The 22,222-nt window shown below is 40.5% G+C and overlaps 1 protein-coding gene across 1 annotated transcript in view; it reads right to left on the reverse strand.

Moving 5' to 3' along the window:
- The window catches only part of PLCH1 (phospholipase C eta 1), a 165,010-nt gene that overhangs the window by 20,850 nt on the left and 121,938 nt on the right, over positions 1-22,222 (reverse strand). The window contains exons 12-18 of the mRNA XM_060242369.1: positions 16,979-17,047; positions 9,642-9,736; positions 8,688-8,785; positions 3,811-3,990; positions 2,610-2,717; positions 2,065-2,189; positions 34-118 (exon numbers count right to left, since the gene is read on the reverse strand). Of these exons, the coding sequence (XP_060098352.1) occupies positions 34-118; positions 2,065-2,189; positions 2,610-2,717; positions 3,811-3,990; positions 8,688-8,785; positions 9,642-9,736; positions 16,979-17,047 (760 nt within the window). The remainder of the gene's footprint in view (positions 1-33; positions 119-2,064; positions 2,190-2,609; positions 2,718-3,810; positions 3,991-8,687; positions 8,786-9,641; positions 9,737-16,978; positions 17,048-22,222) is intronic.

A 22,222-nucleotide genomic window follows, 5' to 3' on the forward strand; every position in this document is an offset into this window, starting at 1 on the left:
ATGCACAAAGAGACTGCAGGCCTCATCTCTTACCATTGTCATCTACTACTCTGGTCTGGTCTTTGCAGCAGTCAACTGGTAACCCAATAATTTCCACTTCAACAAATGGATCAATGATCTGTTCAAGACATTTTTAAAAACAGAAGAAAAAATCCAATTACCTCAAATATTCATTTTTAAAATAATATTACAAGCAGGACATTAATAATCTCAATTTGTGGTCTAAACTTGGAAAAGTCAACCATGACCCCCATAATCACCTACCAATCGAGTGTCTTTTATAGAAAGAGAGTACAAATTATCAACAGGATCCTGGGAACAAACTAGGAAGGCATCCAAGCATTCAAATGTACTTGTTAGGTGAGAAGCTATCATTCTCTTTAGCAGCTCAGTTCCTGGAATATTTCTGTTGTCCTGCTGTTTCAAGTATTTGAAGTTGACATTATTATGACTTGTGATGGCTACCATTTTCATTGCTTATGGGTTGAATCCTACTGCTGTTTTGTGAACTGAAGAGGGAGAAGACATGGTCTTCGTTTCTCCTCCTTTCTGCAAATCCCCAAACAATGTGGCTTATGGGATGAGTTCCCTTCCTCTATCAGTGCCTTTTTAAGGGTCTCAGAAGACTTCTGGGAAAACAAGGACATATCTGCTTCCAAGCAATAGATGAGCAGAAGACTATGATTTGTGCCTGTCCAACTGAATATCCTTTAAAAGCATAAATAAGACATTTAAAAAACATAATACAAATATCATCATCTACACGTGCTTTGCATCTCTAGATCATTCCAGTTAAATGATCTTGCATAGGACTGAGAAAGTGCCCTATCTGAGATGGCACCACTCAGTATCATTTCTTTATCTATCAAATTTATATTCTGTCTTTCCAATCACCTACTCAATGTAGCTAGCAAGAATAAAAAAATGGCTTTAATGAGGAATTTAGACAGGTTGATGGCAGAGAGGTCCATCAATGGCTACTAGCCATGGTGAGTAAAGGGAACTTCCATATTATACAGAGACAGCAAACCTGTATATACCAGTGCTGGGCTCAGCCTCAATGCCCTGCTTGTTTGGCCCTCCAAGGCAACTGGTTGGTCTCTGCATGAAACAATATGCTGGACCAGATGTGCCACTAGTCTGCTTAAGCAGACTCAATTTAAGTTCTTAAAGAAACAAAACAATACATAATGCAAATTTAAAAAGAGAGATAATATAACAACTGCATACAATTCATTAGAACTTATTTCCCTGAAGTGAAACAACGTCTGTGTTTAAAAGCCAGTAGTCAATAAAAATAGATTTGAATAAGCATAGATTGGTATGGTTGGGTTGTTGCAAGAAATTACAGGATTTAGTCCAGCGAAACATAGAGTGACATAAAACTCTATTGGGTCTTGATCCAGGTGCTTCTTTAAAAGATCCCCCCCCCCCTTCCCCAATTTCTTATATAGGCAATTTGTTCCACTTCTCTGACAGACTGTCCTGAATATCAGGATTTTTTTAAAAAAAAAAAATCTTTACCACAGCCTACCTTACATAACTCTTTCCATACATATTCCAGAGCAAAAAGCTTAAATAAGTCCATAATTGCCACACTTCACTGGAGCAGCAAATTTTATTAACAAATCTTTTCATCCCCCAGGTTTCTCTGAAAATGTCAAGACAGTGAAAAGAAAATGCACTAATGAGGTAGTAGGGTCAAGTGTTCTGTGCCCCTCAAAAAAGGAAATATTTTAAGGACAATGTAGGTTTTCTAGCTACAGTAATGGAAAGGAGAGGTTTCTTGCTCACAGCCAAACCATTTGTCTTTAGATTTTTTATACTTTTTCTTTAGGAATATATCCCTAAATTATTAAGACATAATACACAGTATATTTGCAACAGGCATGTTGCAAATTAATGAGAAATGTAAAATAGTGGCTAAAATAGCAGGTAGAAAGAGGAAACATTCAAATGAAAATAGTTAACCGCTATTAGGTTAGGTGCATACTCATATACCAAAAATCAGGCATTCACCCATACTGGTCAATATCACATGCATGCATCACCAATATATTTTACCTCTCCTCTGTCTCCTAACATGGAATCAGGAGGTTTTGGTAGCTGCTGCCCACTGATAATTTTAAGTATAAGTTGCTTCTTAGGGAGAGCAGGAAGTGGATCTCCTGAGTATGGGTTAAATGTACCTAAGGGGGATAAATATGTGAGAACAATGTCTTATGCACACACATATAAAGTCCACATTCATCCAGCAATGATGGAGGCTGAGATAAATTAGAACTAACTGCAATAATCTCCATCCTTTACACTTTTTCTTTATGAATTTCAGAGCATTAGAGCATATTTATCTCTTTGGGTGTCTAGCGGCTGGTCTAGATGCCAGCAAGTACTTCAAGCATACAGTTCAAGATTGCAAGCAGCACATTTACATTAATTATCTAATGCAGTGATTGTGAACAAAAATCCTCTGCTACTTAGTTAACTGGCTTTTCTGAATGATGCAATAACTATCCAAGGACTGCCATTATTATACTAACAAATTGTAATTTTATAAAATAATAAAAATGTAGCAGTGTTACAGTATCTGTGACACTGCATAGCACTACCTTTGCACATCTGTTGAGGTTTCAGGATGTATCCACAGTTGCCGTTCATTCTGAATTTGGCTTGGTTCAACTGCATCAAACGTCCATCAGACTGGTAGTTTAATGCCACTGTGGAGTTGGTAAGATTTTTTTTTTAATCATTATTAAATTTCACAGACATCTAACATAAAGTAACAGGTTCTATGAGTAGTAAACTTGATATATTTTCCCATCTTTTGACGATGATTTTTGGTGTTAAACAGATCTAAGTAGCAGGAAATGCTAACAGTGTCTCCACTGGGGCTGTTTTGGCTCAGTGTCAAAGAACATAGTAAACCACCTGCTTCTCCCACACACTAACAACTCTCCTTGAGACTTCAGACCAAAAAGGCATAGGAGAGCGCATTCTGCTCCTTGATCTCCCAAGGTTGGATTTATCAATTTCTGGTTATTTTGCTTGCTCTTTCCAAGGAGCCAGCAGACCAAAGGCACAGCTACAACAACAACAACAACAACAACAAAATTTTATTTATATCCCGCCCTCCCCGCCGGGGCAGGCTCAGGGCGGCTAACAACACAATTCAAGTTTAGCTATACAGATAGATAAAATTACAGTTAAACAACATGAACATTTAATTAAAAATCTGCTTAAGTTTTAAAATTAAATTAAATTAAATTAATAAAAGTGCTAATGCTATGTTTACTTTATGTTTGCTTTTATGATGGCGGTTTCCTTATCAATTTCCATTTTCATCAGCAAAAGCCAGTCAGAAGAGGAAGGTCTTGCAGGCCCTGCGGAACTGTCCAAGGTCCCGCAGGGCCCGCATTTCCTCTGGAAGTTGGTTCCATAGGCTCGGAGCTATAGAGGAGAAGGCCCGATTGCGGGTACATTGCAACTTCACCTCTCTCGGTCCAGGAATAGTCAACAGGTTTTTCCCGGCTGACCTCAGTGCTCTCTGGGGTTCATATGGGGAGAGACGGTCCCTAAGGTAGACAGGTCCTCGACCATATAGGGCTTTAAAGGTGATGACCAGCACTTTGTAACGGACCCGGACCCACTGCATTGAAGCGGTGGTGATCAGAACCAAAGAAAGTTTTTGGCCAATTGGAGATGCATGATCGTAATCCCACTTTCTATAGCTCTGTGATGAGCCAGCATCAAGATGCCAAAGTAAAATTGTCAGAAAGCCCTGCAGATGTCATGCCAATCAAAGGTACTCACCCAGCTGGCAGCCAGCATTCCAATAAGGTAAAGGGTTGAAATTGCTGGAGTCAATTCGATATGCAGATGGATAGATTCTGGTAAGCTGTTTCTGATTGTAAAGCATAAACTGTTCTACTTTCTGTTGCAGAACCTGGTGAGCTCTTGTTTCACTGAAGGATAACACGTTCCCAAAAGTTCCTGCACATTTAAAAGGAAATAATTGTTAAGAAAGGGTTATAACCATAAAAATTAAATTTTCAGATTTCATTCCCATGTCTGGCTTAAAGAAGGTATCTGTTACAAATACAGAATTAACTGAAATCCTTGGAAACGTATGGTATATCAAAAACCAAATAAATCAAAACATTTCCCCCTTGTTTTCAGGGGGGAAGGGTATGGGAATCTAAAAGCATTCTAATTGCTACCCTTTTGATGAGGAATAATTCTGGGGCAAAACAGACTTTCAGATAGACAAAAATGTTCCTGAAAAATTGTTCCTTTAATTCTTTCATGCATTTATACAATGCGTTTTTCAAAGATTCTAGCCAATCAGAGCTAACATGATGTAACAATGAGACACAGCCAGCCAGATTTGTCTTATCAGAGAGGCCAACTAAAGCCAACTGTTTTTACTGAATGGATAGCAGGGGAATCATGCTGACTTTTTTGTTTTACTGTGATATGTTGTTGCAGCATAAGGCAACAAAACAGGAACATCAATACAGATGACAAGATAATCAACTGATACGTCCCCCACCAGATTCTTTTCTGTTGCCCAGTTAATCACTGAAAATGGTAGCACTCTAGGGATACAAAAATGATCACAAAATCACTGCCTTCCTTTCAGATAAGTGACATGAAGTTCACTATCGTATTCATAAATATTTATACAGCCATTTTCCAACTCTGACCGTCATTGTAATTCTTGAAAGACAGTGTCACAAAACCATGCAGGGAACTGGAAGGAACCCCACATCAAAATGTGCCCACAGAGCAACTGATGGAAATTGATCACTTGTGCAGGGGGAAAACAGATGCCTGGGGGTGGAGCAATGCTAGTGAGAAATCCGTCACAATCTATAGCTGCATATCAAATAGATCACATATATAGTGTAATGCTTCCTCCTAGAATCATAATATGGAATAATATTCAGATAATCGGTAGTTCAGAAAAAGTGATTTTCCTTTAAAAAACAACATTGGTTTCCCTGGATTTGATTTGAATACTTATGATTCAGGAGTGCAGCCAAACTTTTCACATCTCAAGGCAATGAGATGGCTATTCCCTCTCTCTCTCTTTTAGTATTTATGTGTGTGTGTGTGTACTTGTGTGCCTGGAAGTCATTGTAACTTCTGGCAACCCCTAGTAAGGCTAGGATATTGCCTGCCTCTGTGTCCTGGTATTCCTTGGAGGTCTCCCTTCCAAGTACTTGCCAGTGTTGGCCTTGCTTATCTTCCAAGATCCGACAAAGAAACAAAGAGATTGGATTTATATCCCACCATTCACTTGGAGTCATGGAGCAGTTTACAATCTCCTTTCCCAACAGACACCCTGTGAGGTCAAGAGAGCTCTTGAGAAAACTGGTCACCCAGCAGCTTCATGGAGAAGAGTGGGGAATCAAGCCTGGTTCTCCAGATTAGAGTCCACCACTCTTAACCATTACACCAAACTGGGTCTCAGAAAGCAGGCTTGCCTGAGCTATCCAGGTCAGCTTGAGACAGCTATTCTCAACCCCGCTGGATATACAAGAAAGACTGTGTATGCATCATGTTCCAGAGGACTCATTATTTTAAACCAAAGAACTCAAGTTCTGGTTAAGAGAAATGGACCTTTGGATTGGATACCACAGGATGTCAAGGATGGAGAATTCTACATTTTACTCTTGCTGTGCTTGTGCTAAATTGTAAGATACATGGTGGCTCTGACTAGTGTTTCCTCTAAGCTGAGTTAGTGTGAGCTAGCTCAATGTTTTTTTGGCTTTGGCTCACATATTTTTGGTCTTAGCTCAGGAAAAATGGTTCCAGAGTAAGTTAATTTATGCAGTAGCTCACAACTTTAATGACAGTAGCTCATGAAGTAGAATTTTTGCTTACAGGACTCCACAGTTTAGAGGGAGTATTGGCTCTGACTATAGATCAGGAGATGCAGTTCATATAATTTAAATGCGTAATTCCCCTAGACAGGATTGCATTTTGCAAAATCAGTCAGTGGGCTTTGCAGACACTTTCTGACTAGTGCTCTAACACTATTTGTGTAGGACAGACAGGTCTGTCGCCTTATGTTTCAACTCCAAACGCCGTTACCCATGCAGTCTCAGCTGAAACAAGCTTTGAAAGCACATTGGTAGCCCTATTCACAATATTGGGACATTTGATATTTATGTTGTTTTTCTCCCACTCACCCTTATGTAGACAGCCTCACCCAGACAAATTAAACACTGCCCTTAAGCAGAATCTTGTCAATTCCTTGGGCTTAAAGCTGCCTAGTGGAAACATGCTATTTCCACAAAGTGAAAGCTGCTTGTTGGCTCTTAGACAAGGTGGGAAAGGTGCAACTAAAAAAGCTGTTTACAGTGCAGCAATGCCACTTCCTGTGGAGAATGGTCTGGAAGGTATATTATGAGCAAACAAAAGGCAAGTCGGTTGGGTTTAAGAACCAGAGCAAGCAGTCAGAAGAGGTAGAGAACACGTTCAAACTAAGGAGGGAAACAAAGGCAAAGTTCCGCTTAACACATGAATAATAATAATAATAATAAAAATTTATTTGTATCTCGCCCTCCCCGCCTAGGCAGGCTCAGGGCGGCTAACAACAACTTCAATAAAATTATACAATATGTGATAAGTTTAAAACAGCATTTAAATTATACAGTAATTTAAAACAACAATATCTAAAAAACAATATCTAAAAAAGTTGTCTGAGTCGTTCCATAATTTAAACGGCGGTGGTCTTCCTGATGTTATTCTGTACATTTATATAATGGCAGAGATCACTAGATAAAATCGTTGGTGGATTAAACAGCCATCTTATCAGCGGTCTATAAAGGCCTGCTTGAAAAGAATGGTCTTACAGGCCCTGCGGAATTGGTCTAAATTCCGCAGGGCCCGTACCTCCTCTGGGAGCTGATTCCAAAGGCACAGGGCTGTAACAGAGAAGGCCCGTGCCCGGGTACTCTGTAATTTTGCTTCCTTTGGCCCAGGGATAGTCAGCATGTTCTTCCCTGCTGACCTCAGTGCTCTTTGGGGCTCGTATGGGGAGAGACGGTCCCTCAGGTAGGCAGGTCCTCAGCCATATAGGGCTTTAAAGGTGATAACCAGCACTTTGTATTGGACCCGGTATGTAACTGGCAGCCAGTGCAGTTCACGCAGTCCTGGCTGTATATGCTCCCATTTTGGGAGTCCTAATAACAGCCTGGCCGCTGCGTTCTGCACTAGCATGAAGGAGCTCTAATTTCCATATGGCAAGGGTGTTTTTTTTTATAAATGCTGTTCCATATGCAAACCTTTAAGTTAAGAAATGTAACTGAAAAATTCACAGCTGTTTGCCTCTCCTTCTGGGTAGCCTCTCTGGCTTGGGATGTATGGGAGAGGCTGGATCCACATCCCTTTTACATTTTGAATTCCTCACCAGTGGTGTTTGCTGAAGCATGGAAACACTTATTGTTTCTTTTTATAACATAAGGGCCTCCTTCAAATTTGAAAAGAAAAGACAAGAGGTCATGTAACCCTGAGAAAGGGTTAAAATTTAAACAACTTCTGAAAGAGAAGATGGGGAAACCCTGTGATTGATAGATGAAGAGGAGGGAACTATACTATGCATGCCACAGGAAAGACTATCAACCACATCAGAGATTTTTATTTGGCTCTCTCTAACTGGTATATTTATTTATTTATTTACACTTATATCCTGCCCTCCCCTGACAGGCTCAGGGTGGCTAACAGCAATTAAAATAACATATAATTAAATCATAATAAAATCGCAATAAAATCCTTAAAACATCTCAAACGCATACAGTTCTAATCCCTAGATGGCATTATTATTATTTCTTGATTAGCACTCTTTACTGTGATGTTATTAGAGGGTGTTTAGTGCATTACATTTCTGTTTGGGTTGGAATAGGGCATCAGTGCTGTGGGGTAGTGAGTACTGGTTGCCACCGTTAGATGTTAAAAGCCTGTTTAAACAGTTCCATCTTACTTCCCTGATCTAGTCAGCCCAGGCCTGTCAGACCTCAGAAAGTGACATCAGACCTGGTTAGTACTTGGGTGGGAGAGCACCACAGTAAATTCCAGGGTTGCTATGCACAGTAAGGCAATGGCAAACCACCTCTGAATGTCTCTTGCCTTGGAAACCCTATGGGGTTCCCCTGCCTTAAGTCAGCTATGACAACCGTACTTCCCACTACCAACTGGTATGCATATGCATGATTATTGTAGCTTGAGCTATGGGATCATACAGGCCAATATAGATATTACTAATCTACACATTCTGTGTTTTCAATCTACAGATGAACAAAGTGTGACAGATAGTGTGAAGTACCTCAAAATGGCCCTTGACCATCATTTTGAGTTTGAAAATAGGACAGTGATTGCAGTTCACAGACAACTCACTCCAGAGTATGCTTGCTTAGATTCCATTATCATCTCTAAGACCACAGAATGAACTCATCAGTATAAGTGATTTTCAGACTCCTGCCTTTGGGAACAAACTACTGGGAATTTCTCCAATGCAAGTCAAACCAGAATGAATGAATGAAGCTATCAAACAGCAATGCTATACTTTTGTACAACTAACATTCAAAAACTGCTTTTGTAGAAGAAATTCCTAGTGTTTATATTCCTCACATAAGAACAAAGATATAATTCCATCAGGAAAAGAAACTTATGTAATGGCTTACCATCATCAACAATATCTTGAGCCGCCACAGAATTTGTGTACACCACTAAATCAGAAAGATCACGGCACAGCTTCATTGTTTTTCTCCGCCGACCCAACCTAATAGGTGGAAAAAAGGGATGATTTTCCTAAAAATAGACAAAATGGTAAGCTACCTTCTTCTACCATACTATGCTTACTCTCAAAAAAGCCCAGAAGAATCCACTGACAAGAATAAGAGTGTTTTCTTATATAACTTCAGTTATTACTTGACTAGAGGGCACTTGACTAGAGGGCACATAGATAAAGAAAAGAAACAGGCTAGCTAGAAAGAGTGCACATTTCTAAGACACTGCATTTATTTTAACCCTGTATATCATTCACATGCATACTCTATCTATATCTGTCCATTAGAAACAGAAGCATCTGAACATAAATCAGTTATACAATTTAGTGGAAGTAAGGTGCCCAAGAAAATTCTGAAAGGGACAACCTGAAAAGTAATTTTGTATTCTGCTTTATTTATTATATTTACTACCATAATGAATTTAGAGAGGATCTGATGTACTATTTACTTGGTTTGCATTCACCCACAACTAAATTCCAGCAATGCCACTGTTTATTCTGAAAGTAATTGTTAGTCCAAAAAAAAAAGGGTCATTAGCAAGTTTGCTGAAGTATGGCTGCCCCAGCAAAATTAATTTCAGCATTTGATGTCCCAAGAGAATTCAAGTCAAAACAGGTGAGACATTAAGACAGCCATCACCTGATCTTCCCAAAACAATTTCAGGCACATGTAGTTCTGATTTGGATTTGATCTGCTGGGGGAAAAGATAGTAGGTTTAATCCTCCATAGTTTTAACTATCTGCTTTCCTTTCATACTACTGACAAAAGCATCTGTGTCACTGATATGATATAAATGCAATTGTATGTATTTAGTAGTGAGATGAGTGGGGAGGGACGATGAATACCTACCTGCAGAGCTGTCCAGATTCCCTTCCAGAACAGTTTTGTTGAGAATCCTCATCATCTGATGTGCTATGAGATTTGGACCTTGGTTTAACTGCCTTCTGCTTGAGAAGCCAAAAACATCAACATTGTGAACACTTCTCTGTATGAATGAAGCTCTCTTATTGTCCTTCATGGCTCCTTAAGTTGCCATACTAAGAATTAAACCTGGACATTCTACATACTAAGCAGTGCACTCTATGATTCTGGAGGAAGTGCTCATATAACTTCTAGTGAAACTAAAAAGGGCTGAACAGTAACATTGATAGCAGTGACCATTAGCAACTCTGTGCTCAATTTTACTTACAAAGGCCATAATCCCGGCCAAAGTAATACTTACAAATCCTGTTAATTTCAAGAGGACAGAATTCTTAACCTTCTCACTGACTGTTAACACTTAAAAAATATTAGTTTTAGCTGGCTCATGCCTAGCGTTAAAACAGTTGGCTCACATTTCAAAAGCACCTGTGAATATCAACCAGCAGCAAGAGAGCAACCAGTTCCCAAAAATATGATTTCTATAAAAACACTCACTGTAATATTGATCCGGGTGGGCAGCCATGTTGGTCTGAAGCAATTGAACAAAGTAGGAGTCCAGAAGCACCTTTAAGACCAACAAAGTTTTATTCAGAATGTAAGCTTTTGTATGCATGCATACTTCTTCAGACAAGCTTACATTCTGAATAAAACTTTGTTGATCTTAAAGGTGCTACTGGACTCCTACTTTGTTCTATCACTGTAATATTATTAATCATATATGATGAAACATACTACCAAATTTTTGGGAGATAATACATAAATTTAATTTTGTCCCTAGCACATTAAGAGTTCCATGTTCAGATAGTAAAAAGGTCCTGCTTTGCAGCTGGATGAAGGATTTTTTTATACTGACTTTCTTGGCTCTGCCTTGATCAAGAGGGAATTCCTGATGTGAATCCAAATGGGATATTGAACAATGCAAAGATAGTGGTACATGATGAGCTCTGGCGTTAGAGCTCCCACTGTCTTCTCCCTCTAAAATACCTGTATGGGGTCGAATTGCCAGGATTAAATGGCAAATGTGGTGACATGACATTCTGGGGTGGAAGGAGGTCGACGCGGACCATCGAGACACTCAAAATTGCAGACGAAATCGAGCCTGCGACTCACCTCCTCTGCCACCATGGCCTATCTCCACTGGTGAGGACCACTGAGCCGCGGAAGAGGAGCTGGCCTTGGTAGGTTCCCCACAGTGATGACGCAGCCCGGCCCCGCTGCAGGCATTTCGTGAGCTGGGCTCCTTTCTACAGCTGGCAGTGGCAGCAATTGCCGTTGCTGTTGCAGACCCCAGCAAAGCAGCGAGAGGAGCTCAGGAAAAGTTTCCGCTCCCCCAGAGCCCCCTGAGGGCTGCACAAAGCCAACAAATTGTCCAGCTGGTAGTAACATTATACTGGGCTGTGCGGAGGTGAGTGAGAGTGGTGAATGAGAGTGGTGCTCTGTGTCGAAGGAACTGTAACCCGGATGAACTGTGGCTTATTAAACTGTTCCAACCTTCACAAAATCTGCATTTTGCACCCAGACTGCACCTTGTACTTTATACTTTACATATTTTGCACTTTACAACTTGCACCTGGAAGACTCTGGATGTTTTAACCCAGCTTTTTATTCAATCGTTCGCCACGAGGCTGGGGTTTGTAAAATCAGCCTCCTTTTTAACAAACTGCTGTTAACCGGATGAATTGTTACTGAAATCTAATTTTAGTATATTAAATTAAATGTATAAGATAATGAAATGTTAAATTAAATTGCATAGGATAATGAAGTTTACTAAATTAAGTCCACCCAAAATTAATATGTAAGGAGATTGTTTAGAACAATTCGGTCACTAACTACCCTTCCACGGGTAATGAAAATGTTAGGGAATTGGACATAGGCTGCGAGGCTTTTGCAAGTTTCTTTGCAGATAAGGTCTTGTCACAAGATTATCAAGAGGGCGGTCACAGTGCAGTTACAGAGCTTTCTGAATGACACTTCTGTACTGAACCCTTTTCAATCTGGGTTCCGCCTGGGCCATGGAACGGAGACGGTTCTGGATGACCTCCAGAGGCATCTGGATGGAGGTGGTTTGGCAGTACTGCTGCTTCTAGATCTATCAGTTGCGTTTGACATGGTCAATCATCAGTTGCTGACCTGCCTCCTTGCCGATGCTGGGATATGGGGGCTGGCCTTACAGTGGCTCTCCTCTTTCCTTCAGGGTCTGGGACGAAGGGTGGCGATAGGGGAGGAACTGTCCCGTCAGCACCCACTTGTGCGTGGTGTGCCACAAGGGGCAGTTCTATACCCGATATTGTTCAACATCTCCATGGGCCCCCTTGCCCAGATCACCCAGAGGTTTGGGCTGGGATGTCATCAATATGTGGATGACACCCAGCTTTATCTACTGATGGGTGGCCAGTCCAACTCCTCCATGGAAGATCTGACCATGGCACTTCAAGCTGTGGCTTGAGTCGACTGAATCTGAATCTGATGAAGACAGAGGTCCTGTACCTAAGTTGTGGCAGGGAACCGAGGTCTTACTACTGGGACCTTGGACGGGGCACCACTTACACCAGTGCCCAAGGTCAAAAGCTTAGGGGTGCTCCTGGATTCCTCTTTAAATATGGAGGCCCAGGTGGCAGCAACTGATAAATCAGCCTTCTATCATATACAGCTGATAAGGCAGTTGGTTCCCTACCTCGAATGCAGCAACCTGGCAACAGTAATCCACGCCACGGTCACCTCAAGATTGGCTTACTGCAATGCCCTCTACATGGGGCTGCCCTTGGTTTGAACCCGGAAGCTTCAACTGGTGCAGAACGCAGCAGCCAGGTTGTTAATGGGCCTTCCTATATGGGAACACATTCAACCTGTGCTGAACGTGCTGCACTGGTTGCCTATTGCATACCGGGTTCGTTTCAAGGTGTTGGTTCTTACCTTTAAGGCCCTATATGGCCAGGGGCCTGCATACCTGAGGGACTACCTTCCCCCACATGTTCCCTGGAGAGCACTTCAGTCTAGATCACAAAATCTACTTACAATCCCCGGCCCTAAGGAGGCCAGGCTCATGCCAGCTAGAGCCAGAGCCTTCTCTGTAGTGGCCCCAAGCTGGTGGAATGAGTTGCCGGAAGAGGTCACAGCCCTCCGAGAGCTCATACAGCTCCACAGGGCCTGTAAGACTGCACTCTTCCACCAGGCATTTCTGAACTAGGCTGTTGGCCACTACAGTTTATAGCAACATGTGAATCACCACCAACAATCGGCTGTATAGTAGTTGCAGAGAGGGTAATTTAAGATCTGCTATACAGAGAACTATAAAATTGGAAAATGTGAGATCATGGCACCAAAACATTATGTATTTTATGTCTATTTTACTCTATGTTTTATGGTTTTAATGCTGTATTATTACGTTGAATTATGCACATGCATGTCTGTGCGAGCTGCCCTGAGCCCGCCTCGGTGGGGAGGGCAGGATATAAGTGGAATAAAATAAATAAATTTCTAAACTGTCACTGCACCCCACAACCCTCACAGAAGTTCATCATTTTTAATGAGTATTTCTGCCAATCTAGATTTCTCGTTGAATGAAAAGCCTAGAGTTCCACAGAGAATGACTCAACCAACAACAAAAAACTGTGGAAAAATAACAAAAAATTAATGAAAAATGCTTCAAAAAATGACCTTCCACTATATAATAAACATCTTTAAAGAAAGTAAGTTTAAAGCAATGTTTTAACATCATAAATTCTTTGCTGAAGAACAAGAATTATCTGCAATTGCAGCACATTGGACACTGGCACTTTAATTAATAGTTTTCAAGGATTCCAAACTGGATATGGACTAACTGCAAGCCCTTTTGAATATTTATTCCTTGTACTTTATACTTTGCATTTTTGATTATATGCTGTTATATGTAATGATATGTGAAAATGTGTGAAGTTGAGGTGTTTAATTCTCTATTACAATTTTGAAGCATTTTTCATTAATTTTTCGTTATTTTTCCACAGTTTTTTGTTGTTGGTTGAATCTGGATTTCTCAGCTGCTCAATTGCCATATCCAATAGCAACCAATAGGTCTCTGGGTTTTCAAAAAGTAGACCAATTCAGAGCCAAGAACAACTGAATTCTGCAATTTATACAGAGTCCAAGGAATGGCCTTGGATTACCCAGTGCTGGCTCACTGCTGAAGTTAAATGGGACTAGGATGGGAGACCACTGGGAGCCTCCTGTAAGTGACTCTGAGCTTGCTGAAGAACAGCAGAATACAATCAAATAAAAATAAAACAGCAAATGAGTCAAGCTTCCCACCTGGCATACTTTATATTTTGCTTCCTATTATCATGGAGAGAAGCAAAAAATAATACAGTGCCATAAAATAATTTGTGGTCAGACTCCTCCTGAAATTTCACCAAGGACTGCCCTTGCACTTTCAGGGATCTCTTTGTAGCAATCTTCTTAGAAAGAAGACCAGAATTTTGGATGTTTTGCTCTTCATCTTTTGCTGCCATTTGGGCAAAATATTCTTTGCTTCCTTTCCTTTAAGCTGTTGTCCAAGTTTGAATTGCATGGCATAACTTGGAATGTGCCAGGAAACCCTGTGGCTCTAGTGCAGGAACATTAAGGTTACCCCTTGGAAAGGCCAGAGAAACACAGCATTCAAGCTGCAGCATGATCTGGAAAGTCATTGCCAAAAAGACCTCTGAGTGCTTGGGTTGCTGTGTTTTTAAAAAAATGATTTTAGGCTAAAGTGACTTTCATCATCTTATGAAATTTATTAAAATATGCAAGAACATTTTTAAAAATTCTCAAATGAAGACTTGTGTACACATAGAGAAAGACACTAAAATGATTAGGAAATATCTATATAGCTCAAGGGTATCTAATGCACCCTGGTGCCCACTGACATCTTTTTAGGAAAGTGAATGAGGTCAAGTGGGGCTTTTGCACAGTAGGGCTTCTGATTGGCTGTGCAGATTTTAAAAAAAAACATTGCTTTGGCAGCAGCTGGTACCACAGCACAAGGGTCTTCACTGTGTGACTGAAGTTAAGCTGTGGCAGCCATTTTGGGGTTGCATCCATCACAATGTGCCAGAATCCCAATGGTGACTGCAGGCTCAGAAAGGCTGGGGACCCCTGATGTAGCTGGACACATGCAAAATCAAAGTATTTTAAGGATGAGGCTGCCATTAAGTCTCTTCTAACCCTTTCTGCCAGTGCAATTAAGAATATTCATTCTATTTTTCTTACAAATACGAAGAAAATAAAACAGGTCTAATTAAGCTAATTAACTGAAGTGATTGTGTTATTAAAATATTTTGCAGTCTTCAAAGTAGTCAGTGATTGTCACTTCACAAGCTGATTTCTCTAATAAGGATCTTTCTGGCTATATAACGTTGGTTATCTCATCAGTGTGTTGGGAATTTCAGTTGGTACTACTAGTGCCCATTAGCAATGCTGTGAGAGACTTGTGAAACTGAATGAATAATATAACTCATTAATTTTCCTTATGATTCCTTGAAAGCCCAAGAACTTTACATATGATTTAATGTGTGCACATCAGGCTCTGCAGCTTACATTAAAAAAGCAAGTTCTAAGTTAGTCTCATCACATACAAGAACTTCTCAAACATAAATTCTCCTTCCAATATCCCTAACTGAACAAGACCTGTGCAAAGCAGGAGTTCCAAAGTGCAAACGAAATATTACATAAAAAAGTTATAATCACAGTTGAGCAGCCACTAAAAACCTAACAGTTCCCTGGATGTGGTTATATGTCAGTTTAAATCAAATCCACACAGGCCAATGACAGAGTGGAACTGCAGAGAGCGATTAATGCAGTTGGAGAACACAGTGACAAGGCAAGACATGAGCACAGTGTGTGAACAGGGCCAGGAATAGATGTATCCACCAAGTTCCCTCTAACAGTTAGGAAAATTAATGGGCTTTTCATTCTTTACAGTAGTACTGCTAATATCTGCTTTATTATTGGTGTTAATAATTAGCACTTAGAGTGCTCTATCAGTGCTGACATCTGCCACTGGTAACAGTCGGATTTCTCTTGCAGCTCTCTGCCACCCTCAGTTACTGTTCAGTTGAAACTGTTAACTAGCAGCTAGCCAGAAAGTTTATGCTGAAAACACTGGGAAAGAACTGTGTGCATCACCACAACTAGTGTTTCCTCATCTGAAGTCATAACCTAAGCCTAACCCTTGGCAATTGGTTTTTGTACATATTTCTGACTTGGCAATTGGTTTTTGTACATATTTCTGACTTCCCAAACAAATACATTATTGCAGCACTGCAGGTAGTATGACTATACTAAGCTTTTTAATTAATTAAAATATTAAAAATATTTATATTTATATTTCACTTTTCTCCTGAGCAGTCTTACATTAAGTCCAAACACTGTTCCATCTAGTTCAGTGTTGTCTTCTCTGATGGGCAGCTGCTCTTCAGGGTCTCATAAAGAGAAAATTCTTCTAGTCTGTTGTAATGGTTAAGAGTGCAGACTTTACAATCTAAGAACTCGGTTTGATTCTCCCCTCCTCACATGCACTTGCTGATATAATCTTGGGTCAGTCACAACTTCTCTCAGAGCTGTTCTCTCAAGAGCAGTTCTTGGGAGAACTTTCTCAGCCCCACCTACCTCACAAGGGTGTCTGTTGTGGAGAGAGGAAGGGAAGGAGATTGTAAATCCCTCTGAGACTGAGTGAGGGTGGGGTATAAATCCAATCTCCTCCTCTTCTTCCCCACTTATACATACTTCCCGAGACCCTTCAGCTGGAGATGCCAGGAACTGAACTTGGGACTCTGCATATATAAAGCATATGTTCTGCTACTGGGCTATGGTTCCTCCTAAGTATGCATCACCACATGCATTTTATTATCCATAATAGGACACTGTATCCCCCATTAAAAAGTGACTTCACAGAATATACTGTCTTTTTCTAAGTATATTGTATAATGTAGAGGAGAATGATGCATTGTTGAATTTGCTGGGACAGTGGTTAGCAACATGTACTTTTTGGCTTTGCAGCGGAGCAAAAATCATTAATATTCACATCAGCTCTAACTGGCACACTGGGACTTTTGGGAAAGTCACTTAGAGGAACTCTATCAAGCAAAAAATGGGAGCCTAGTATTTTTAACTATTCACACATGCAAGTTTATCATCACAATGGAACAATTCATCATTTGTTTGAAGCTGCAGATTTTCTGAAGTTTCTTCCTGGGATTGGTTATGTATTCAAACCATTCAAATAATATGTTAAAAGTTCTAGCTTCACTTACCTTATGTTTACCAAAGTTGCTCATTAGTTTAGTATGTGACTTCTTGTTTATGTCTTTCAAATCTGAATTCTGGGGAAACAGAACAAGTAATGAACATTTCTTAGGAATTAGGAACAGTTTTTAGTAAAAGTATCTATTATCCATATCATTCTTCACTGCATGAAATAGACTTTTTATGATGTACAGCTAGGCAAGAACCCAGAAATCAAAGCCGGCTGAAATAAATGGCAGGTATGCACTATATAAATGGTGTTTGCTGTGGGGGAGCATTTTTTTGCAGTCAAGTCACAGCCAATTTATGGTGACCACATGGGGTTTTCAAGGCAAGAGACTTTCAGAGGTGGTTTGACATTGCCTCTGCACTGCAATCCTGGTCATTCTTTCGTGGTCTCCCATCCAAATACTGACCAGGGCCGAACCCTGCTTGGCTTCCAAGTTCTGATGAAATCCAGCTAGCCTGGGCTATCCAGGTCAGGATGCAAAGAGTATCAAGGTAACAATATTAATGATACAGGGAATGGAGGATCAGACTACCTGAAATGGTGACTCTGTAGCAGCAGAGGGTCTCTGCCCATTTAAATTATAGCAATATGCTGATCATTCCCACCAATGGAACAGCCACCTCCATTAAGGGAAATCGCCATACATTGGAGGAAAGGATCACTGCTAGTGGAATTGGCCTGCAGGATCCAATCCATTATTTCTGACTTCTGCACACTGTTTCCACTTGTGTCAACCACTATTGAGACAAACAGTGAAGTACACTTCATTTCTCCCAGAAGACCAGGACCCAAGGCTGGTAACAGCTATAGAACAAATGCATCATTTAAAGAAAAACAGCACTACCATTACAATAACCAGCCATAACAAATTTTAAATGTTTTTTAAAAATTCAACAAGCTCTCATTTATGTCAGATTTGGCCCTCATAACAAATGTGTTGACACCCCTGCATTAGGCTTTCATAATGAATTAAGTTTCCCTTGTGAGTTGTATGTGAGTGTGTGTGTTCCTTCTGCAGATTTTGAATGATGCAGCCAGGGAAACATGCTGCATTGTACAGGCAAACAGTAACGGGCAGGCTTGCACCTGGTACAATAGTTTCTTCTGAATGAAGCATATGCTACCCCTGCAGTATCACACAGGCAAGGACTCTTCTGTGGTTGCAATAAAGAAAGCGATCTATGTGTAATAATTAATTGCAGGCTTATGGTCGCACAATAAGTAAAAAGAACAAAAGAAACAGAAATATGAGTCTGCGTCGGAATCAAAAGGAAGCTATCCACATGGACAAACATATCAACCCTCACCGTCTCAAACCCCCTAAAATGAATGTGGATTTAAAAGCCTACAGTCACAGAGACAGGTGCAATGTTTGTTGGGCCACCTGAGATTCATGATAGGAATGATCCCCTGGGTCATCAGTTTGATGATCTGTGGCAGGATCTAGTGTTGCTGTCAGAACATCACATCCCTTCATCTGTCTGCAGAGCTGAAAACGCACTAGAAAAATATTCCCTCAGCTATTCACAGCACAAACTTCATCTCATTACGCAATATGCAGCCTGTGGCTGAAATGTATTTCTATTAGGTTTTGTTTTGTGATGAACAAGAGACTGCCTTCTTGTTTCTGGGCTTAGTCAAGCTTGACAAATTTATTTTCCAGGCCAGGTTTAAGGTAACATACTGGGGAATGGAATCTCTTGGAGATGAGGATGCTTTCCACATGGGAAATGGATATATGCCCACTGCAGATGGGATCTAGAAGAACAGGGAAAGGCATGCAAGTCAGTCATACCTTCCTCTCTCAAAGTTTCTTTGAAATGCCTGAACTGGTTCTCTGCATTTAAATTCAAGGCAGAATAATATGCAGAAAGAACTCAAATGTGCTGTATGAAGCACATGTGAATGAACATGAGAATAACAGCATCATGAATGCCTGCTTGCGGGAGCAAGCATATATAAGCCCATTCCAATTTCTGCTTGCAGGGGAGAAATCTCTGTCTTGATAAGCTCTGCTCCATGATATAGAGTAATATTTCTTTGAAACATCTCTTTATATACAAAATCTCCTCCATGTCAAAGAGGTCAAGGACAGGACACTGAGTTTCAGCTTCTCTCAGATGTTAATTATCCAAGCATGGCTACATCTTCAAATAAATATTTTAAAAAATAACAGAATGGAATCTTTTAAGCTATTTAGATAGAATGACTGTATGTAGATTATTACCTAGTGCATCAGATGTTTATTGAAATTCCGCGGGAGGTGGTGGGTTCTCCTTCCTTGGAGGTTTTTAAACAGAGGCTAGATGGCCATCTGACAGCAATGAAGATCCTGTGAATTTAGGGGGAAGTGTTTGTGAGTTCCTGCATTGTGCAGGGGGTTGGACCAGATAACCCTAGAGGTCCATTCCAACTCTATGATTCTATGATTCACAGGAAAATCACCTGTGACTTCCTCTATACTGTGAAGGGTTGAGAACCGCAAGGACTTGAGGTACTTCTAGGATTGATATTTCTGGGAAGTAATGACTATTTTTGTTTAGCTTACAATTAGCATTGAAACTGGTGGTGACGTGGAAAACGTTTTGCTACATTTATTTCTTTATATGCAAATTAATTTCAAATAAGCATTTAAAAGATTCATTTCATTTCCCTTCCTTACCTTTATTTATTTAGTTAGAAAACTCACATGCTGCAACTAAGATAAAAGAGCAAGCACCTGATGGTGAAAATATTCTGAGGGACAGTGTTTTAAAGGCAATACCACCAATAATTCCAAAGGGAAGAGGGCCTGAGGGCTAATTTGAGGGAAGGCAGTTCTATACACCACAAAGTAGCTGAGAATGGGACCTAGGGCATAACTAACAAGAAATGTATTAAAATATGAAAAAGCAACATATGAAAAACTGCTCAGTGGTAAAGTTCAGATGCCATGCCAAAATAGGGTTGCCAAGTCTAACTCAGAAAATATCTGAGGACTTTGGGGGGTGCAGCCAGGAGATTTTAGGGGTGGAGCTAGGAGACTTTCACGTTCCCTAAAATAAATAAATAAAAATGCAGCAGTGCAGTTCCCCTGAATGGTCTTCATTTCCTCAACCCCCAGCAGCTGCACATTCCCTCCCCCTCCTCATATACACCCACACAGAGACAACACCCAAAATAAACAGTTTGCAATCCCACACTTCTGTGATCTTACTGGGGAAATTTACTCACAGAGTTGTTGAATGTAATCATCCAAATTGGTTGTATTCAACCAAGTTCTTCAGATTAACACAGGGAAACCAAAGGTTCTAGTTTACTTTTTAGTCTCTTTTTTACTGTACAAATGACTTCTGAAAGGAATGCAAAACAAATCCTCCATTTGTTGTTTCTTTTCCTTTCCAGCAGTTCACTGGAAGCAGCCATGTTCTTCTGCCAACTCACCCCACCCGCATTCAGACTTGCTCCTACAGATTTAAAGGCACACACACCTTCTAAAAAGCAAGCAGTTTCCAACCTTCTTCTAGCCTTCTGAAGAGTAAAAGTATATGGAGGCTGTTGGGGTGGGTTTTCCTCCCACTGGCCAGCTGACTGGGGGTGGGAAGGAGACTGCAAAATCAGGGGATCCCTAGCTAGGACCTGGGGACTGGGAAGCCTATGCCAGAAGTTTGAGATACAAAGCATGGTTTGAGTGTCTAGATGCACAGGCTGCCATGGCTTAGGCTATCAAGCACAGCTTTTCTCCCACTGTATGTCATGCTTCAGCCTGTTTACTTCCTACTGGATTTCAACTGAGCAGCTTGATATCTAGAATGCATTGCCAGATCCCACTGGCCAGTAAATCACAACCTGACTCACCAGCAAAGCTCTACCTAGCAAGCTTCCATTTAATTGTTGGACAGAGAGGGTGGGCTAGCAAGACTGGCCTGCTTAGATAACTTTTGGGCTCATTCTTGCTTTCTAAGTCCATCTTGGAAACCACTTTTTCCCCCTCATCCCCAAAAGTTTTCTTAGTTTCTTGATGGCTTTCACATAAAAAAGGAATATAAAACATTCCAAATCACCACTGCTTCTTCCTCCCACCAGCAAATGTTCAATGTTAAGTCTTCCTTTGATGACCTTTGGAGTCTGCCCCTCATAACTGCCATATACCAAGCTTAGGCTGTAGAACTCTTGCCTCTCAGTTTGGTATAGTGGTGTTGGTATACCATCTGGTAGAACTGGGTTTGATTCCCCACTCCTCCACTTGCAGCTGCTGGAATGGCCTTGGGTCAGCCATAGCTCTGGCAGAGGTTGTCCTTGAAAGGGCAGCTACTGTGAGATTCTTCTCAGCCTCACCCAACTCACAGGATGTCTGTTGTGGGGGAGGAAGATAAAGGAGATTGTGAGCCACTCTGAGACTCTGAGTGGAGGGTGGAATATAAATCCAATGTCGTCTTCTTCCTCAAATTAATTTCCAGTGGTTTACAGCATCACAAGAGCTGTATAAAAACTTATGCCCCAGTTTAAAAGCAAACAAAACACCATATTATGTGTCTACCTTTTCTTTGGAGATTTCTACTGGACTGCTTTACAAATAGCAGTGTAGCACTGGAAACTTCATCTGTCTGTCAATCCACATTCCACATTTCTCAAACCATGAGTTCTTTCCACTTATAAACTATGAAAGTAAGCAGAAAAATGCTCTGTTCTTTTTTTTTTGGGGGGGGGGGGCGGTCAGTATAAATTGTGAGCAATGGAACAAAGACTCTATCCTAGGAAGAGATACAATGTGGAATACATAAATAGACCTGGTTTTGAAAAACAACTTGGTTGTTGAAAAGTAAAACACCCCATGATGTGAGCTGGCATAGAAGAAATAGAGGCAAGGCAAACAGCAGGTGTTCAGCTAAAGATTTCTTTATTGAAAAGTTACCTTTGACCAGAACTCTTGGGGCAAAAAACCCAATGGTAGCCACTGACATCACAGAAGAGAAGATAACAGTACCATTTCAAAAGCTGGAAGAAAGCTCTGTATTTTTTTACGTACAGCACAAGCTATGGTGAACTATTTTTAATCTATCCCTGCAGGATATTAATAAAATCTTCTCTGAGATTACTAAGAATTTTTATAGGAAAATTAAATATTTAAGGAACACTTATAAAAGTGTCCCTAAAGAAAAATTAGGGATTGCATATGACTTTCCAAAAGGACACCCAAATTCCTTTTGGAACAACTTTCCAAAACCATCTGATATCTAATAACCATTTGTTTTCCTTAATG

The sequence above is a fragment of the Heteronotia binoei genome, chromosome 6 (assembly GCF_032191835.1).
Source record: "Heteronotia binoei isolate CCM8104 ecotype False Entrance Well chromosome 6, APGP_CSIRO_Hbin_v1, whole genome shotgun sequence".
Taxonomy (NCBI): domain Eukaryota; kingdom Metazoa; phylum Chordata; class Lepidosauria; order Squamata; family Gekkonidae; genus Heteronotia; species Heteronotia binoei.